The sequence below is a fragment of the Nesoenas mayeri genome (assembly GCF_963082525.1).
Source record: "Nesoenas mayeri genome assembly, chromosome: 2".
Taxonomy (NCBI): Eukaryota; Metazoa; Chordata; class Aves; order Columbiformes; family Columbidae; genus Nesoenas; species Nesoenas mayeri.
The window spans coordinates 140379834-140401523 of NC_137543.1; the positions used below are offsets into that span (position 1 = coordinate 140379834).

A 21690-nucleotide genomic window follows, 5' to 3' on the forward strand; every position below is an offset into this window, starting at 1 on the left:
AGATATTCTGCTTCTTCCTCTTGGCAAGAGGAAAACAAAGCCCCAGGGATTTCCCCATGGAAAGAGAGTGAAAACAAACACATAAAAATTAGCTTCCTATAAGGGCAACAAACCCAAATACAACTATTTCTGGCATACTACCCTCAACACAGTTAATTTCGTAACTTAGCAGAAAAATACAGTATTTCCCAGCCAGGAACATTCAAGCCAACCAATTTTTTTTTTCTTATGGCAGCTGCAATTACTCTAAAAATAAAACCTAGACCTCTTACCCATTTTTTATAAGGACAAATGGATCTGAGAGATTTGGAAAATTGAAACCTATTTTTACCTTATTTTTTGGTAGAAACAAATTGTACTGTTGTTCCTTGTGTCTTTCTGATTTCTTAATTAATCTGATATCATTGTTTACTTGAAAAGATGTTGGTTTTTAGCAAAGATAGTATTTAAAAAAATGCAACCTAACCACTAACTAAACAAAGAACAAAAATGAATGGTAAATACCTGAAATAAAATATCTTCCCTTCCTTCATTCTTTGGATTTCGTCAATTTGTGGTGTTCCCTTTTCACTGTCCAGGTATCACTAGTTCCTCTAGACCCTCTAGGTTCTGAATTTCAGTACTTAAAAGCAAGGAAAGCAGGACAAACTGAAATGGATAAATAAAAACACTTTTATATTCTTTTTGAGGAGGAAAACAGAAAGGGGAGAGGAGAGGAGAGGAGAGGAGAGGAGAGGAGAGGAGAGGAGAGGAGAGGAGAGGAGAGGAGAGGAAGATAGAATGAAGGGAAGAGAAGGAAACCCTTTACAGAGCGTAATGAATACACCATAGTTGAGAAATCCTAGAAAATAATGTGAAAAAAGACAGGGTATCTACTTCCCAAGAAGAATTACAAATTAAGGGCTATTCGTCCAAAACAGAGGACCTCCACAAAACAAACAAACAAACAAACAAACAAACCTAAAGCACCTAAAAGTACAGGACACTGAGGCTTACAATTCTGTTTCTAAGGCAATCCAAGTAGAAAAACAGTGAGGATTTTTTCTGCTTTTATGATCTAGTAAATTAATTTTAGTCACCAGAAAGAAGCTAAAGGAAGGAAACCTCTCCTAGCTTTCCCTGACTATGGTTTTCCATAGCTATTGTTGAAGCCCAGTTAAGGGGTTTCAGGACCTTTGTCCTTGGCTTTGTGTAGAGCACAAGGTCATGTATGACCTTCCTATTTCTCCCTGTAACTCTGAAACAACATTTGCTTTGTGGTGTAAGTTACAGAAGGTCAGAGTATTTCTTCTTGGTTTGTGCCTGCACATCTTAGAAGGCATCTACAAAGTGAGACAGTAGGTTCTAAAGGTGTGATCTTGTGCCTGGAATAACTGTTGGACCCAAAGCCAGGGGAAAAATAGATTATTTTTATAATACAAGCAATTGAATCCAGAGCAAAACTTTCAGTCAGTTGACTTGTTAACCAAGAACAGACATACATCCTTCCTAGGGAAGCATGGATATTGCAAAACTGAAAAACTCATTTAAAAGACAATAATACAAGGTGTTTCAAAAAGATGGACCCAGCTTGAAATCACACTGCTTTGAAATTGGGTCCATCTTTTTGAAACTCCCTGTACTTGCTGGAATAGTAGAGTAGCTGAGGAATGCACAGGCTAGATTGCAGCCTGACCACCATTTGACAGCCCAAGACTTAATGTGTTTGTTTTACTAACAGGATTTTAGCTCTCTGAGTTCAAATTTCCTTCACAAAGCTGCAAACCACAGGTTTTTCTTGAGAGCAGAAGCAAAATGAAAAGTAATGAAGATCACACTGTGTAGTAGGTAGTGTCATGGTGGTGAAAATGTATACATATACTGTTTAACATGTAAAATATTTGCAACCTTCTTATTACATGTACCTTGTCATAGGTTAGGTCTTCAGTTAGTTTACCCTGAACATTCAGATTCACTGAATGGGACCATACCAGCTATTTAAAACGTTCCCTGACAAATAAAAATGGAACTGTGATAATTCAACAACTTAGCACTGTGAGAGGAAAATCTGTATCTTTATGGATCAATGAAATACTAATTCTATTCCCAGTTCTGTGAAGATTTATGTAGTTAGTTCCACAGAAATGAGCTGAAGCCAGTGAGTTGCTACAGAGCCCAAGAGATAAACAGTTCTTTTCAGGATCATGGCAATAGCTTTTTCTTCAGGATTTAAGTTCTCATTCCTAACACATTTGTTTTCCAGCTGTAAAACTTAGAGGAGTCTATCAGTCTGAGATTTCTTCTCTACGTAGAGGAATGTAACAATCACCCTACTTGATTAGCCTGTCTAACCCATTAATACCTGTTCAAGAGCAGCAAAAGAAAATGCTTTTTAAGGAGAGCATGCAAGCCTGGCTGCTGTATTTTGCACTCTCCTCCCAAATATCTATTTGTATTAGTGATGTCATAGGGTACATGCCTGCAAAGTCCTTTGTAGTTTCTGAATTTTTCTGACCCTCTTTTGAACCTGCTGATGCCTTTTGCCCCCACAGCTCTCCATGCCAGCAAGCTCTGCCCTCTGCATAAAGATGCACTTCCTTAATCAGTTGTAAACTGATCTCCTACTTGTTTCATTGAATCCTCTCTAGTCCTGGCAATGTGGATTTGGTGAAAAACAGTTCTGTGTTTATCTCACCCACTGTCTTCAATATTTTATAAACCTTGATTTTATCCACTTTCACCTTTGTCTCTCATCTGAAGAACTTCCACCTTGTTAGTCTCTCCCTGTAAAGCAGCTGCTCCATACCTTGGTCATCTGAGATACTCTTCTCTGTACTGTCAGGTTAAATGATCAAAGGCTAATCATGGTGAACACAGAGACCCAATGAGGGTCAGAGGAGCAGTAACAGGCAAAGGAACCCCAGCAAGGTCATCAGTGAAACTGTAGCCAAACTGCCTACTGCCAAGACAGACCACGGAGAATGACCAGATCGTTGTCCCTGGGGTGAAACCCATCAATGTGATCAACAGAAGAAACTCTTTCCCCTGAAGTGTAATGCAAGATAGAGAGGTGCTTTCCTAAAAGGATGTGGGCCTTGTTATGGTATGCAAGGGGAAGAGAATTGTATGAAAATTTTTATTGGCAATTCTAAGGGGATTGTGAGAATGTACAAGACTTACTGTAAGATGTTTAAGGAAAGGACCAAAGCTGGAGAAAGGGAAGGATCAAGGTGGATCAGGGATGAATAAAAATGAGAAATCAAAGGGAAAATGGCATCAAAAGGGCCACTCAGTACATGATACACCCCCCGCCTCTTCCATCTTCCAAACTTTTTGTAGGCGCTCAGTTTCCCCCTGATTCAATCACTCACCCTCATATCATTCTCGTATTGATAGTTAAGTATATCCCATTCCCACTTATCCTACCTGCTTCATTTTCCTCTTCCTCACCACTGGCATGCCTCACCACCAATTTTCCCTTATTCTTTTACACCTCAGTGCCAGAAACATGAAAGGACCCAATTATATGGAAGAGTTTTCAGGTGGGGACTTAGATATAACTAAGCAATCATAGGATGTTAAAACAGGGCTGAATGCAACTTGGCAGTTGGTGAGGAGGAGATTTCATGGCTCAGCTGCTGTGTTGTGATATGGAGTGCTCCAGGCCAGTCTCTGGTAATGGAGAAATGGTAATAAATTTTAGTGCTGTTCCCTTGGTAAGGCTGGCTTAATGAAGGGTACATGGCAGAATAGAGTCCATGCCAAATAGTGAAGAAGGTGAACAATTTATTGGTAATTGTGTCAAGGAAAAGGCAGACCTGAAATATTTATGTGACTGCAGGGGACAAATGTGACTTTGAATAGCTCTGTAAAAGTCCCATTGATTTCACTGGGAATTTTGCCTCTGCAAGAACTAAATGGTGAGGATTAAATATTTGCAAGAGAATAGTGATGTAAGAACAAGGATAAAACTGAAGTTGTTAGGAATTACTTTTCTGAATATAGTCTAATGCACCATCTAATTTTCTGGTTTCAGTTGGTTTCTTATTTTGCCTAACTAATGTTTAAGAGTGGCTTAGCTTCATGGGGTCTTACATAAATGTTTTCCTTCATTTAGCACAACATGCTATACACTTTACCAGGAAGTAAAGCAGCCACGTCTGCTTCACTATAAGTACAATTTATTTGAAGATAACTCAGTGTGTGTTTAGATTGTTATGAAAAGTGCAGCAATATCTTTAACTCATGTATCCTCAGCTTCAGAAACAGTATGTTCTTCATCCATAATAAAATTGTAGGGCTACATCTCAGAGAATAATTCCTCCACATCACAGAATCACTTCTAACCTAGCTGGTGTTCATACATATCAGTAGAATCTAAACAGATTTCCCCAGAAATGCCTCAAATGGTATTTCAGGGATGGAGAAGTGGTTGCAACTTCACAGGTTCTGCAGGCCAAACTCTGCACACATCTGGGCTCTTTGTGTTAGTTCATTTCATTCCCCAGCTCCATGTGGATAAACAGCCCTCCTTCCCACCCCCTGTTTCAAAGATTCATTGCAGTTTTTTCAGACTCCTTCCCTTCTGTCATTCACTCGCCCTCCATTTTACCAATCTCCCTGACTAAGGATTTCTGTTCCCTACTACCATGATGATGTTGCATTAATCTCTTTCAGTATTCTCCACTTACTTATTTTTCCCTGTTAACATCCATTGGGCTCCTTTACTTCTTCTTCTAAGAAAATCTGAGTGCTTGCAGTGTCTCCTTTCCTCTTCGTCCCAGATCTCCCTGTTCCTTCCCATTCCATGTTAATGCCTCTTTGCATAGCTTCATAGTCGCAAGCCTGCTGCTGCCGCAGAATAGCCTTTTGTCTGTCATTAATTATCTGGGAACAAATAATTTAGGATGTTCATATCCTTGTGAAAATACTAAGTCTATTGCAAATTAGAAGGCACAAGAGAAAGCCGTCATTATTTTAATTATGGGTGCCATCAAATAATTGTTAGGCTGCTAAATTGTTGCAGAGATGCCTGAGGTGCCATGCAAGCAGCTATTTTTTTCCCTATTCTTGCTTTTTTTTTTTTAAGTGAATGAATAAATGAATGAATGAATGAATGAGATGCGTTGTTCAAAAGTAGGGCCTGGTATATGCACAGGTACAGGTGGAGAGGCAAGAGAGAAATGCCATTCAGTTGTACATATAAGTCATAGGACTGGAGAAAAAGGCAGAGAAAAAATTAGAGATGGGTTATGTGGCCATTCCTCAAGTCCAGCAATAAAATACTTCTCAGTATTTCAAGGAATGGAGACATTCATGTGGAAAACTTTTTTTTTTTTTCAGTAGAGTATCTCCCAACAAAACAGTGTAAGGATGTATATAGACTGCACATGACTGCAAACTACAAGATTGACTTGTCCAGTTCAAAAACACCACACTTGCCTCACTTCTTTTTTTAATAGTGAGCCCAAAAGATTAAATTTAAGGACCAAATACTCCCATCAATAGCACTGGTAGTATTCTAGCAGTCCCACAGGAACTATACATCTTTAACTAAGTCAAGGATATGGCATATTTATCTCAGCAATATACTTTCACGCTACAAAGATTATACATAAAAAGAAACAAACAAAAAAGGACAAAACAACTGTATCTTCTGTTGCATCATCTTTATTGGAAGTAGCTGTGGTCTTCTTTTTTATAAGTTTATAGAGTTTGGTTCCCTGACTTGTTTTATTTTCATTTGAAAATCTCAAAGAACTTATTATACATAATGAGTTAGCCTCACTACACCCATTCAAATGTTACATTCAATCTATGAAAAAGTTCAAGCAATGATGCAAAAGTGGAACCCTGCTGTAACTGAGTTCAATGAGATTTTTTTAAAGGAGTCCAAGGTCTCACTGAAATAAATTATTTTACCATCAGCAACAGATCATGCTGATGGTATCAAGAAAACTGGGCTTTACTGAAAAAAAATCAGTGGCAATGATCAGCCATTGCCAGACACAATGACTACAGGAGACTACATTCTCCAGGGGTGGATCCAGTATGTTTTCAAAAATCTTTTTGTTTTGTTTTGTTCTTTTACATGATTCTTTTAATGCCATTTTAGGAAAATTGGATTAAAATAAATGAGTCTGGATTTCAAAAAAGGTTAACATAACATTTCACCTTATCAAGGGACACTACTAGAAACTATGGATGTGGCAGAAAAGAAGATGTGAGCTCATCATCTCTGCAAATGAAGCTACATATTCCACCGTCACGTAGAGGTCAGTCAGTTTTGTATGTTTTTCAGTTGCAATCTCTAGGACACATTTTTGCCTACTGATTCATGGAAAACTAAGAACATGACAAATAACTGAAGCAATGAAACATTCCTGCTACTGAAATAGGATGAAATAACTGGCGTTTTGAATTTTAGGAGTACTTTGAACCATGCAGTTTAAGCTGGTTTTAGTTAAGCTGCCGCTTTAAGCCATTCCTTTTCCTGTCCTTCCTGCTGGCATATGTGCATGGCTGTGAGGTGAATCAGTGCTGTGTATGGATCTGGCTGAATCATTCTTTTCCCTGCATTACTTTTCATCTGGATCCAGTTCCTTGGGCTGATTAACTTCACAGCTTTGAACACTTGCAGAACTGTGAGAACAGAGAAGAGTGGCCAAAGGGAGGGACTGCTTACAGTAAATGCTGCTGTCAATGGGAATTTACATTAAACCACAGCCAGCACAGCCCTAGCTCTGGCTTCCTAAGCACTGACTGTTGGTACCACTTCTTGGGAATAGTATTCTGCGATCTAGCAACCCCAGGTAAACTTGGCATAAAATCACTCAAGTCCCTTCAAAAATTTATTAGTATCTCTTCAGAGTTTCAATTCTATGTCTTTGACTTAAATAGACCAAAGACACGTAACAACTGAAGTACTTTGCAGCCTTTATAGAGGCATTGCAAAACCACTTGCACTAGAGTGATGGATTGTTACCCCCAAATATGCCTTTATTCCTTTCCTCAATGCCTTCACCATTCTTGAGCTTTTCCTGGTCTTTAATCAGTGATTTCAGGGATCATAGGGATTCAAAGCACTCTACAGCTAGATCAGCTTTCCCTTCCTTCTCACTAAATCTCTGAATGCTAGCATATGCAGTCTGTCAGTTAAAAGATCTGTCAGCAAAAATGTGCTTTCATTACATCCCTCTATGAAAGTGTCCATTTTGCTTTTCATACCTTTGTCTTCTCTCCTTCGGATGCTCCAGCCTCTGCACCAGCATGGGGAAAATGGTTCCCCTTGACTGAAGCCGTTTTTATTGTTCGTGGCAGCAGCTGTTCTAGAGTCTACTGTGCCTTTTTACCCTTATACTCTGGATATATATGACACAATGGCAGATACAGCATACATGGAAGTATTTAATGATGCATAGTTTTACAAAAGTAATCAATGTTATACAAAGAAGTGCCTAAAATTTGCACACACATTGATTTTATGCATTATAGTAGTATATAGGCATATTAAGACACTGAAATTTGAAATAGGTATGTAAACATAAAAGGTACATATGCAATTATTTTAATTAAGTTTTGAACTAAAGCGTATCTATGACAAAAGGAGAAATAAAATAGTCAATAGCATTTTATTCTGTAGCCCTTTATAGCCCTTACATGACCCTCTTCCTTCACTGAATGCCTTAAAAGCTTCAACATACTGTTGCAATGTCCTGTAAAGCGTTACTGCTCCAGTTCTGCAGATTGGGAGGTGAAGTAGTTTGTTCAACAACAGGGAAGAGTCTTGGCACAAGGTCTCAAATTCTAGCTCAAAGCATTCAACAGTGCTTTCTAGAAAAATGGCTGGTTGTGATGCAGAAAACCTGGCTCCTACTTGAGAGAACTGGTAGGAAAAAAGCTGTTTGGATGTTTGGGTGTTGTGTGTGATCTTAGGAGTAGCTTTCCTAGTATGCAAATTTCAGCTAGTAGAAGACGCTTCTGGTTTTGCCCCTAAGCAATGCTAGAGAGAAAAATGTGAAGTGTGCTTAATGTCCTCAGTTGAACAATGGGTGTAAAGATCAGTTTGGATAGTATGTGATAATTTTGAAATTGGTTTTCTTTTGTAATTTATGTTAGTATTTCAACCCGTATTAAAATATTTAAATTAATTAAGTTATGCTAGTTTGCACCACCTTGTGTAAGAAGTGCATAGAGTAGGGCATTACGGTAGAGTGCTTCCTTAGGACACAATTTTTAAACCACTTGAAGAGGGATGAATCTAAATTTATCACTGCTGCACTCAAATAGAAGATAAAGATGTACATGTTCTTTAGTACTTTCTGAAAGGAGTTCTGTGCTTGTGATGTGCCTTGTTCTGATTTTACACACTAAATACAAAGGTGCAGACACCAGTTCCTTTCTGTTGCCTGGATAAAGATGTGTTAGAACAGATGGTTCAAACGGTTTTTACAAAGTGTTGAATACAGGTAATATGTTTATATGCACACAGAGTTCTTGGTCTCTTTTTTCTAGCAGTGGTACCTATAGTGATTTCTGCAATAAGGATCTGTCTGTTAGTCTCCAAATTGAACAATATCTTACAGATTCAGGGAGAGAAGGTTTTAAGAATTTGGACGAAAATTTCAGAAGAACCAAACCAACTTTGGAATTAAAGCCCCATTTTCAAAAGTGACTTAGTGGCCTAAATCCTACTGCTGTGCAGTACGATGCAGACTCCAAAGGCACAGAACCTTAACTTCCAGCTTCTATTAATTTCAGAAACATATTGACCATACTCCTCTACTCAGTGCTCTCTGATCAAGGTGATCTGTAACAGAGTCCATGTGCAAAAGATTACAGAGCTTACAGTTGGTAATAGTGATAATAAGGTGAAAAGCCTTGAAGCCCATTACCATTCCTTTGAACTATTTTGCTCTCCAAATGCAATTGGACATTTGCCTTGATTTTGTTTTATACATGCCATACGAATAGCTTGGAATGGCTTCTTCCAAGGAGTGTCTTCATTCACTATTTTTCAGTTATCAAGGGTCAGGTTCTGCTCTATTGTGCTGCATGTTTTGTTACCCCTGAAGCTGTTCATATTCCTCAGTGTCAAAGGGCTGGCTTCCGTGACCAGCTGTAAACAATTAGTCACGCTATTTGACCAGAATTTAATGAAGTTGGAGATGGAGTTAAATTCTCCAGACTTTTTAAGTAAGGGAGCAGCATGGCCGATTTTGGAGAGCACAATTTAACTCAATTTAGCGTATATTTTGATAAAACCAAATGTCATTCTTTTCAATAGATGCATACAGGTGTTTCTTGGAATACTTACAGTCTCAGCTTTGCTCTAAGTAGTAAGTTTGAGAACACTTTTTGGGTAGCTAGTGGACAATACAGAAGACAAAAGGATTTCTTCATCATTGCACTTGCCTCAACCTGTTCCATTAGAAAAATAATTGTATTATTTTTTTTATGACTCTGGGCAACAAAGTGCAGGCAATATTCTGAATAAGCCTTTGGCAAATATTATTCTTTAGCCCTAATAGAACTTCTAAAAGATTTATTTCATTTATAAAAATGTAAATATTAATGCATTGACAGCCACACTTTTCCTGTTCCGTTAGAAATTTCTTAGGTTAACATTGCAGACCAGCTTCCTGTGTTTTAGAGTGTTCAGCTCTGTCATGCATTACTGATTTAATACATAATGCCACTCGTTTCTCTTCAGTCTATATTATAGAGCCCACCATGTCCCCAGTTATTTTCACAGTACTATGTTAAGTGCAAATATTAACAAGGCAAACTTTTAAGTTGCAATAATTGAATGGAGTTATAACCAGGAAAATACAAAATGTACTATCCCTGTAGCTATTTAATTTGTTTGTTATTTATGCTCAGTGTACCAAGTCCACAAATGCACAACAGAACTATTAGCTACAGAATCATTAGCACCATGTATTACATGTTCTTTTAATGCATACATTGTTTTCCTGTTTGTTTTAATACCAGAGCCACTACCAATTACAATTTTCACTCAGATGATCCCAGCAATAGGTGGCATCATCAGTCCATGTCATAGTCAACTCATGCAGAGAGACTGGCAGAAATATTCCTGATACTGAGTCAAAATATTAACTACTGCACAGCATATTTAAAAATAGATACTAACAAATGAATTATTCATTTAAGACATTCAGCCAGACCTATGCAACATAAGGAAAGTGAGGTTTAATTAGCTTATAGGAAATTTTTTGCAAAAGCAATTTCATTCAGAAGCTGTTTTACATGAAAATTTCACCAAATCAGTGTCAAGATTCAAATGTCTACTTTTAATGTTTTTCTTCCAGTCACACAATTGTGCTGGCCCTAGAGTAAACAGAAAAACACATTTACCTTAGGTGAGTTATCCCACTGGAATAATTTGTGCAAATAAAGTATAGCACGTCAAGGGCTGCAGGCTTAGGTCAAAAGCATGGAAAATTTCCAGCATCAGAAACAAAAGAACATGCTCATGGCATAAAAAATGGGAAATGTTTTATCGTTTTCAGTAAACAGAGACATACCTAGTCCTGTATAAGATGGTGATCTGAGTCTAAAATCTCTTTTTTTAGACTATGCCCCAGCCCCAGGAGATTTACCTTGTAAAGTTCCCTGCGGTTCTGCTTGCCCAATTGTCTAAGTTCAAGACCTGGTGGGAACACACAGCTTCTGTCTGGCTCATGTGCCAAGGTCCCTGTTCCGGAGAATGTGATGTAGGATGCAGGTGATAAGGGAGAATTGGATGGTAAATACTCTACTTGTATTGTCCCATTATAATACTGAGATTTAATGAAGGTACAAACATGGCTGTGGGAAGCAGAAAGCATTCCTGGGTTCTGTGGTGTAATAATGTATTTACTTTCTGTGGTCACCTGAAGCACTGATTTACGACTGCTTTTGCCTACAAAAGAATTATGATGGAGGCAATGATGCCCTTGGATTTTAAAAGCAGTGAGTCAGAGGAAAGAAATGATCAAATACCAGAACACTGAACAGATTAAAGCATGAAATGAATGTTTCCACCTTCTGTCTTAGTAAAGGTGCAGAATCCCATACTTCTGAAGTTGAAATGAAAAGTGAAAAAGAAACATCCATGGAAACTATGAAAACAGAGCTTGCGAGTGAACATTTTGTGGCCTTGAGCATATTTACATACATAGAAAAGTCCGTATTTGATCTACAGTCTGGAAGTCATGCTGGTTTGATTGGTTTGTGTGTTAGCTTCCCAACCACACCTGATCTTTTTTATCCTCTTCCTAAAACATGGGAGGAGCAGTATGCATTTACAAAGCAGAACCACAATAGGAAGAAAAACTGCTACCATGAATGAAGGTGGTGTGTACCAGATAAATTGGTTAACATCAACCCACTTATTCCAAGCAAACACCAGTGCATGAACAGTGCATAGCAGCAGAGCTAAATATCCCATCTTGCTCTGAAAAGAGAAAGAAAATAGTAAGCTATTTATTTTTTACAACTTGACAAAAAAAGTACTCTGTTATGCAAATATGGAAATCAGGAAGGGCCTCAACCAACACACTTAAATCAAAGAAAATAAGACTATTTGCTCTGATCTAAAATTTAAGAACTATAATTCAAGGACCCAACTGTAGCCCTCTGTGCCACCATAAGAGGAAGCAGATGAGGCACATTTTTCAGCTATTGCTATGATACTTAGCTAATATACAGAAGAGATCATGGATCACAGACTGTTCTTGAAAAAGGGTCCATTTTCAGTATCTCAGTTTATAGATGCCATCTGTATCCTTTATTTCTGTGATGAATTATTATGAGTTCAAAGGCATATTTATAAATGGCTTAATTGTTTGCAAAGAAAAAAAATAAGGTCAATTAAAATCAGACACTAATAAGTTTATGACAAAAGTGGGAAAGTAGGAAACTGAAGTCTTTCAGTCCATTTACAGTCCACTTAAAGTGATAAACTTGGCTTAGGATGTCTATGAAATTCAGGAGTAAAATAAATTTTATGCTAGAGTTACTAGTAATTTTGAGTTTCCTGTTGCATAGCAATCTTGATATTGTTAGAAAAATGGAATTAGTCATCAGTGAAGTCAAACACTGCTTTTCCAAGTGCTCTATCTACAGAATCTGATTATCAAGTATAAAGGTTATTTGTTTACAAAACTAATCCAATAGATTAATATTATTCTTCTGGGTTTATTCACCGTGCTAAATACTGAAAGCAATCATGCGCTAGAACTGTCCGTACACATTCTCTTCCGTAGAGTTGAAAACTTTTCTTACAAATGATTCACTTTATAGAGTGGGCAGATTTTCAAATCACTAATTGCAGGAAGAGATACGTTTCAGAGCTACTTTTCAAATTCAGGTAAAATTTTCAAACACTAAATATTTAGTAGGTCACTGAATTTTCAAATTTTGATGTTTGGGGTCCTAATTCAGCACTTGCTTAACTCTACTGTGTTGATGTCAGCAGAACAACCCCTGATTATAACTGCATATAATACAGGAGAACTAAGAGCACACCAGATACTCGGGTGAATGAAGCAAGCACATCTGAAGCAAATTCAGGACTGGCTGGATTTGATTATACATCTGTTTTAAGATGTCTCCATTTCAGAATACACATTTTTGGAGGTGGTTATGAAGATAATAATGCTGCAGATGGAAGACCTTTGCAGGTACTATTCGACAAAAGCCTTCTCCTGGACTTCCCAGCCACCTGGTACGACTGCTCAGGCAGTAAAGATTTGCCAGAACAGTTCCCAGGGAGCAAAAAGCAACAGCATTGGGTGGTTCAATACCACTTACTCCCAATTCAGCAGAACATGGGGCATTCCTGGAACATAAGGTGCCCAGAAGATGATTGAAATGCCTTCAGCACCAGAGGTCTTTAATTCAAGAACTGGTCCTGAAGGGACAACTGCTTCTGGTCATGGAGTCAGAAGAACAAAAGAGCAGTTGTCTTTCTTCCCACTTTATACCCTGAACATGACAGCCTTTTCTCCTGACAAACCATCAAATGAAATGAACATTTCTTGCAAAGCAATTAAGAAAGAGTACAGAACAAACTTTGAGATTGGTTTCACTAGCTCCTCTGTGTTTGATATTTCTAACTCCTAATGGTCTTAATTGATAACATGCAGTCCTACAAATGAGGACTGATGACACACAATAATGACACTTATGTGTACCTGAATGTAGTGGAACTCTCTCCAGGTTAAAGAAAGACTGACAGATGGGATTGATGTTATTGCCAACAAGGCCAGCAAAGCAAGTCCCAGGATTCCTAGAGACACGTAGATCTCCATTCTCCAAACATCATGTTCAATCCAGGCATTTTCTTTTTTTTGTTTGACCTGACAAAAGAACACAGCCGTTTGTGTGAAATACAGCTATTTTCACCATGATATTCAGGAAACAAGCCAAGAAACACAGTATCTTTGTTTATTTGAATGTCTCTGAATGTAACTGCTATTTACTTCTGATGACAAAGTCTCCACTAGTATCTGCAGAGCAAAGCTGGGCTTTAAGTGAGAAGAATTTACCCTTCATCAGTATCTTGGCCCAGGAGGGACGAGTTCTGAGGCTGGTTAGCCTCACTTCACAGCAGGAGAAATCTTGTTCTTTGACACAAAAATTCCATCCATGGCTAAATACCATATCTGGGAGATTATAACAACAGGAAATTTATTAACAGCACTATTTTAGGGACCTAATTCAGCAGGCATTCTTAATGATGGTATCCTGCCAGGACAGTTGTTTAGCTCTATTTTTTTTAAAGCAACAACTTGGTACATTCAACTGCTCTGAATACAATGGTTGGCATGGATGAAAAGGTCATGATTTTAATAAACTGATGTCAACAGCCCTTTGATGCTGCTAGTGATCACTATGGCACAATATGCCCCAAATATGATAGCTTCTTCATCTTGAGGACTGGAATCTCAAGGAAATTTATGGAAATCCATTCAAGTCAGATTACTTGTAAGGCTTATTTCAGAGTTTTCAACAGGTAGTTTGACTGTTTACAGAATTCTTAAGAAGCTGCTAACATCATACTGTGTTTATAATAAAACCCTAGGTTAGACTTTGAGGGATATAAAAATGTACATTTGCAATCTATACCTTATATTGGAATATTCCTTATACTGCAGTACTCATGGCACTCAAGGCTATATGCAAGTGTTAGGAACTCTCTAGTCCAGAGGGGTCAAATTCATTTTCACCGGGGGCCACATCAGCCTCATGGTTTTAGGAGTGTCCTAAAATGGCATTCAGCCCTTTGAAGGGAACTGCGAGGCTGATGTGGCCGCCAGTGAAAATGAGTTTGACAGCCCTGCTCTGGTCCCAGAGGATCTTGAGAGCTTTGCAGCCAATTGTTGCCCATGACTCAGAAGCATGATTGAAATTCTTTTAACAAGTTAATGTGCATCAGCTGAATTGTGGAGCCACCAGAATTCATAAATTTAGTTTGTGGCAAATACAGATCATTGTGATTTAGCTCAGCCCTCATTCATTGCTGGCTAATTCACTTTACAAAGATGTCTAAAAATGGTGTGTGAGCTCAGATTCTCTAGTTAGATTCCACTGGTGCAGAGAAGACTAATCCATGCTAAATTAATAGTGTCCAAAGACTTAAATGTTCCTGTGAGGCAGGTATAATTATGTACATTTTACAGAGAGATAAAAAATCCCACATGACAAAAATGAGTTATTTAATTCACACTGGCACAGCTGTGATGACTCTTGACTCTCCATTACATGCTTTAACAACCAGGTCCTGCTCCAGCTCTTAACAGTGCTCTGTGGAGATCTATTTCAAAATCAAACTAAGGCAAAGAAAATTACTTTCCCCCCATCCAGAGTTACTTGAATGACCAAAACAAGGATTTCCTGGATACAGAAAGGCTGGCATTTGCATGCCCATCATACCTGCTGGAATGCCCAGTTCAGCAGCTTGTATCTGTATGATCTTCGCATTGGATAGCACAGGCTATAGCAGGCGTGCATTGCAGCGAAGAAGAAACTGAGAAGTCCAAATTGCTTTCTTGATAACATCCATCTATCCAGCCACTGGGGAAACCTTTTATACTTGGTGCCAAAATATAGCTGGAAAACAGCAGCTAATATTCCTGGTAAATATACTAGTGCTAAAAGGGTAATTGAAACCACTGGTAAAACTTTGTTTATGACGAGGATTGGAATTTTATAGAAAACATTTTCCTTTCTGGTTATAAAAGGATATATGACATCTCTCATAGAAGTGTAAATAAATGTTAATAATGAGATCACAGATGCTATCTTCATTGGCAAGTGCCACTTGGGGAACAGATCCTGCTTGCAGTGTTGTTCTGAAGAGTGTTCAAACTCACCAAAATGGTGTGCTTGATGTAAAGAAAAAAGTGCAGCTGCTTCAGATGGATTGGTGACTTGCATATCCACATTCTGGAAAGGACAAAAATGAAATACTAAGTGAGTTCAAGAGAAGATTAAAATGTATTTGCTGTCATTGCTATTCCACCATACTGCACTGAAACCATATACAAAACATACACACTATTAGAGACAAGGTAGCTTGAAAACATAACATTTCAAAACAGCATAGTCAGTAGTTGAGTGAGGCACTTTTAGCATAGATTTTTCGTTCTTCGTTCATTACCTGTGGTGATTTCAAAATAGATTTTAATTCCAAGAAGTTAACTACACTGTAAGAGAAGATGGATTACATTATGTGAAGCATTGTTACAGCTTCTTATGATATGAGCTACAGATTTCAAATGTCAAATTTCAGTGACAGACTTATTGATGTAGCCCAAATAATATGCACGACAACAGGATCCAGAGTCAAGACAATAAAATATTTCATTCAGTCACTGCTGTTTTAATGACATTTAATTGAGGGAATAAGGTTGCAATTAGAAATGTTTGGGATCCAGCATATTAAATTGCACATCTGTCAACTCCAGCATCAAGTCCAATGGTCTTCTTCCTGTCCTTCACAAACATAATAGTGTCCTCTTCACTTTTATGAAACCTTGTGAAACTGAGTCACTTCAGTTTAAAAAGCTGAATTTTCTGCTGCCAAGTAGGTACGGCTTGATTGTAGTCTTACAGCAGATCTTGCCACAGACTTTAGAAGGAGCTAAGCTAGTACAAAATTTTAGTGTAACATTATAAACTGTTTTACACTGAGATAATATATTTAAAGCTTGTCCCATGTTTATAGTTCATGAAGGAGGTACATGATCAGTAGACATGCAAAATGAAAATATGTGTACCAACAGAAGGACATTGCACTTGATGCAGCAGACAGTTGTTCAGGGGTGGAAAACTGAGAACTGATAACATTAGGTGATAAACACATAATTCCTTTAATATTTCAATGAAATATAAAGTGAAACTGAACTAATACTGCAAAGACTCAGCTTTAGAGTGGCTGATGTGACAGATGTCCAGATCGCCAGAAAACGAAATGGCACTGTTTGTTTTGTAGAACACAAATATTAGTAGTTTGAAAGCTGTAAGTTAACATTCTGCTAGAATACAGGAAATGTTCCTAACTCAGCAACATTTTCTGGCTTAATCTTAAGAATCAAATTTTACATTGAAGCTCATTAAGAGGCCAATTCAAACAAGGTACTACACATCAATCATGCAAGAGTTAGTGGGCGCAAGTCTTGTGTTTGTCTTCAATTATATGTAGGTGTTGTGTTTTAACATAGGTAAAAAGTGTACACTGCTATCTTGCTGCAAAATCCTAAATGGAAACAAGGTAGCCTATTTGTTTCCCACCATGTCTGACTGACTTGCCTACAGTACCTCACAGTAAAATTAGTGGGCACGGTCTTCATTAGGATTTTTTAGCTGAATGGCTAATACGTGTTTATCTGATGATAAAAACATTTCTTTGCCATAGCAAAGGTGTAGCCTAAGTAACTTATTCTCTAATCTGTAGAGTGTAGTCCATGCATTGCAGAATCAGAAGTTGGTATGAATTATACAAACTGAGGTTTGCATTTGGACGAAGTTTCACCTAGAGATACCTGTTTCTTGAAGAGAGTCTGTAAAGCCTAATTCCATATTTCACAGCCTGTGAGACAATTTACATTAGAACAGAGAGTTGTAGCTTGAACACTTCTGTGCATCAGGAGTCACTGAAGCAAATGCTGTTGGAATGGATTTTTTTTCTGGACCTTTTTGTGTGATGTGGAAAATGTGGCAGTTATGAAGACTTCTCTGAATACAAATTTTATATTCCTGTATAAAAATCCAAAATAATTTCTACAGTGATTTGCTCATACGGTAAAATGCAACTAACAACTAACCTCAAATAGTTTTTTGCTAGCCAAAACTTTGTGCATTTTTTAGCATGGACTGTGATTAAATTGAATGAGATGATCTTTATCTTTTTATGCCACTACTGTGACAAGACTTTATAAGTATGATGATATGTCAGTGTATTTGGAACACGGCATTTCTGGACAAAATCAAATAAAGACTGAAATATTCTGTGTGACATATGAGCTTCTTTTTTACAGAGACATTACCAAATTGCTAAGGTTTCCTGTAGTTCTTCTCGGCACGATGCTCTGACCTGCACTCTGATCAATGGCATGATTATCACCTTCCCTCTTCTCCATTGCGGAAACTCCCTGCAAAACAAACACAGGATGTAAAACAGGTTTTGAAATGCCCTACTGGAACTTTGAGGCCTGTTTTAGCTCAAAATGTTTTCTTCCCTCTCCTCCACCCATTTGCCAGAGAAGGTACAATAACCTAAGGAAAGGCAAGTCTGTCCTCTGAGAAGAGAACAGAAAAGCTCAGCTTGCTTTTTAAGTAAAGCAGATACTAAGAGAGGATATGAATCAACAGAACAAAATCACTGATGAAAAATAGTATTTAAGCTAAACGCCCATGTTGCCAGTGGGATGAATGCATTAATTCAGGTGGAAAATTCTTAAATAACAACAAAGAAGTTTGAAACAACTTACTTACAGAAATAACTTGTAAAATGATCCAAATATGGATTTTGGTAAGTTCATGAGACTTGCTGATGGAAGAAGCCCATGGAAATGTGTTGTTCCTAATACTTTTTAGGCTTTATGATTTAGGTTTCAGCATTGGTCTACCTGACAGTCACTCCCTGGCTTCAGAGGAGTATTCTCCCTTCAAGACTGTCAGGAAACTACAGCTGGAGCTTCACTCATGCTGTTCCAAGGTACATTGGCAATACTGATCACTCACAAGTATTAATACTAGCAGAAATGGTTTGAAGGTATTAAGGACTACAAGAAATCAGAAGCCAGAAAAAAAAAAAGGAAGAGAATGGATAAACAGATGTTTCTAAAAATCCTAGGATAGCAGGAAAGACAGTATCTTGAAGGCTATAAAATAACTACAAGGACTGCAAGGACCCTGCTACAAGGACTTCCCACGCATGCATCAGTCACACACCGCAGGAGAGAAGGCACCAGCACCACACCACTGGGAACTCAAGGTGCCAAAGCATGGTGTGACTTTCTGTGGTACCTTGAAGCCAGTGATGACCAGGGATCTCCTTCATGTACATTCCTACTGAGCAGCTGAATTACTAGATATGAAACTGTTTTGCTAACTAATGATTCTTTTATATCCATAAGCCTTTTGGGATATTGTATGGACAAGTCAGACTTTGACAATTGTCCTTTTATTACTGTGTCTGATTCCCTCAGTGGATGAGTCCTACAGTCTTGTACCGCCTGCTGTGGGGCTTTGCTTTACGCCAGGCCACCAGACTCCTAAAACAGAGGTATTCTTTTGCTAGGTATTTCTCTGTGGATTTTCCCCTCCTGCTAGCAAGCTCTCCCTTTGGGCATAACCTTTCAGCCAAGTGTTGCAGAGTAGGGTCAACAAGAGCTTCTGTCTGAAGGTCAGACTGTTAACCCTTTCCCACACAAGCCAATGGATGGTTTGTATATCCTGCACACAAGAAAGCACAGGCTGTTGAAAGCACATTTCTATTTTTCCCCCTATTCCTAGGGCTAGTCCCAGTGTTTTTATCACAAGTTTTGGGGTATCAGATATCTTCATAAAACCTCAGCTCCTGCAGTCCCAAGACTAGTTTCTGCTTCTATATGGTTTAATACACTGTATTTCTAGCTGTTACAATGGCAGAGAACAGTTTACAAACAGAACTCACCACAGGGTACTTACTTGGAAAAAGTTGATAACAACTGCAGTGAGCTTCAGATTTATTTTTAAAACAACCCAGAGGAGCAGTCACACTGTTTTTGAGGCCTACTCCCTAATTTTTAAAGTTTGGTGTGGAAAAAAAAAGAGTATATAAACTGATAGACTGACTTTTTTCTCTTTTAGGTAATGCCGTTCTTAAAATTGTTAAAACAGTTTGTGGCTCAGATCTTTGCTGCTTTTTAGTTTTGTTGTTTGCTTGTTTTGTTCTTCTGTACTGATCTCCATTGAGCTTTCAACTGTTACCACCACCAATCTACATGAGCTTACACAATGATCCCGACAACTTTGTAACTCTCCCCTTCTGGCCACCAAACTATCTTGGGGATCCAGAAGACTGTTTTAGATTGGGAAGCACTGTGTGGAAGAACTTGACTCACTTGATTCTCATGCTAAATTTAGAAAATTTAGAAATGAACAGTCCAGTAATAGTTTCTAGCTATAGGTTTGTATTGATGAGGATGTAGTAAATGATACCATGAAGTGAAAAAAAAATAATCCATGAGCTAGAATGCCAGTGGCTGATCCTAAAAGCTGATCCATTGGTTCTTTCAGGAAATAATGTTTAATAAAATGTTAAATACAGCATTAATGGTTTATTCAGCAGAAAACAAAACAGAAAGAAAAAAGAAAGTGTGTGTGAATGAATGCACGCATTCATCTGTGTAAATACAGGTTACAGCCATGCAACTGCATGCAAGGAAACATAAGTGCCGAATTATAATAGTCCACTTGGCTTCTGATACCAGAGTTAACATAAAATTATTTCTTGGGTACACCTAATAACAAAGCACAGTAATACTCTGAGAAAACCCAAAATACAAGAAATTTATAATTCTACTACTCAGTGCCTTGTGAATTTTCAGACAGGGGTAATCTACGGCATGTGTCTTTTTGGAATACATCTGAAGAAAAAAAATCAGGAGTCCTGTGAGAGACAGAAACTAATCGGTTGTAGCCCTATCTAAGTCACAACTGTTATGAAAGAAAACAGTTGCAGCAATGTCCATCCTCAGTGCACACCCCTGCTGCTCTGGGAGGCAGCTGTGAATGAGAACAGAGGATGTCCAGCTGCACAATGCCAAGTTTCCAATGCTGTGAGTGCACTATCGCATTTTGTACTGAGAAAACATGCTCATTCTACCCCTGAGCCAACGGGGATCCGCACCGTGCAGGCATTACCCCGAGAAAACGTCACCCAAAGTCAGTGGGAGGTTATCCTGAGTAAGTGGTTTCAGGGCTGGCTCCATGGAAAAAGAAAACTGGGTAAAATAAACAGGTGATGATGATAACGATGAGGTGATGGGAGCGGCAAGGGACAGTGACCACATCTCGCTCCCTTGGCGCCATCGGAAAATGACAGCGGGAAAGGGCCAGGGATAACTGTCCCGCTGTTCAGTGCCTGCTGCAGCGGGCACGGCGGTGTGAGCACCCGGGACACGAGTAAATCACGCACCGCTCTTCAAACATTCTGCTGAGCGCTGCAGAAAACTTAGTGCAACGCGGGGGGTTGGCGCAGGAGAGCGCCGCTCGGCATTTTTCCTCGCTCAGAGCGCGCCCGGGGCACGGCCGGGTGTGCTGCCGGCACGACGCCCAGCCGCTTCGCGCCGCTGCCCGCGGGAGGCTGGGCCCTCCGGGGCACCTGTCCCGGCCCGGCCCGGCCCGGCCCGGCCCGGCCCGACTCGGCGGCCGCGCGGCGGGCGGGGCCCCGCGCCGGAACCCGGCCGCAGCCCGGCCACGCGGGCGCACACGAACGCCTCCCCGGCGGCTCCGCCAACGGCCGCCCCGGGCTCACCCACCTCGGCCGGCGGCAGCGCTGCCTCTGCTTCCCGCCCAGGGCCGGCGGCCCCGGCTCGGCTCCGTCCGCAGGGTCAGCCCCCAGCGGCGGCCGTGCAGGCGCCGCTGCCCGGCCGCGTCGCGGCTCCGTCGGCGAAGGCGCACTCCGGTCAGCCGCGGAGCGTCTGTCGGACTCTGAGGAGGGGAGCGGCCAAGGGGGCCCGGCCGCTGCCTCCACCTCCCCTCGCAGCCCCGCCTTCCGCGCCCATTCCGCTCCCCTCCGCGCCGCTGGGGTGCGAGCCGGGGTCCCGTCCGCAGTCCCGAGCCGCGGCGGAGAGCGGCGGAGCGGAGGGGCCTCGGGGTCTCCCCTGCAGCACCGCCCGTGGCCGCGGTGCCCGAGCCTGCCGCCCCAAGCAGCGTCCGGCCGCGGGTCTGCCGAGGCCTCGGCGGGACAAAGGGCGCATTCACCTGCGGCCTCCCCGCCCCGCAGGAGGAGGCAGAAGCGCCGAGGTGCGCTGTCCTCCCTGGCGCCCCTCGCCTCCGCGAACCGAGCTCCGGCCAGCAGCTCCGCTGCCGGGGCGCACGCGTGGGTTTGCCGAAGGGCGCTGCAGCGCTCCAGGGACCGAGGGGCTGCCCCGCCCCGCCAGCAGCAGCTAAATGCACCGTTCAAGTCCCTACCCGGGACACTTTCTCCTCGCC

At 40.2% G+C, this 21690-nt stretch overlaps 1 protein-coding gene across 1 annotated transcript; it reads right to left on the bottom strand.

Annotated features, from left to right (window-relative positions):
- Positions 1 to 11179: 11179 nt before the first annotated feature.
- On the bottom strand, positions 11180 to 17627 carry STEAP1 (STEAP family member 1; the record flags this gene model as incomplete). Its single annotated transcript, XM_080340426.1, has 4 exons — positions 11180 to 11437; positions 13179 to 13343; positions 14920 to 15432; positions 17535 to 17627. 4 exons carry the CDS (start codon positions 17625 to 17627, stop codon positions 11180 to 11182), a joined length of 1029 nt encoding a protein of 342 aa, XP_080196552.1.
- Between the last annotated feature and the right edge of the window lie 4063 nt (positions 17628 to 21690).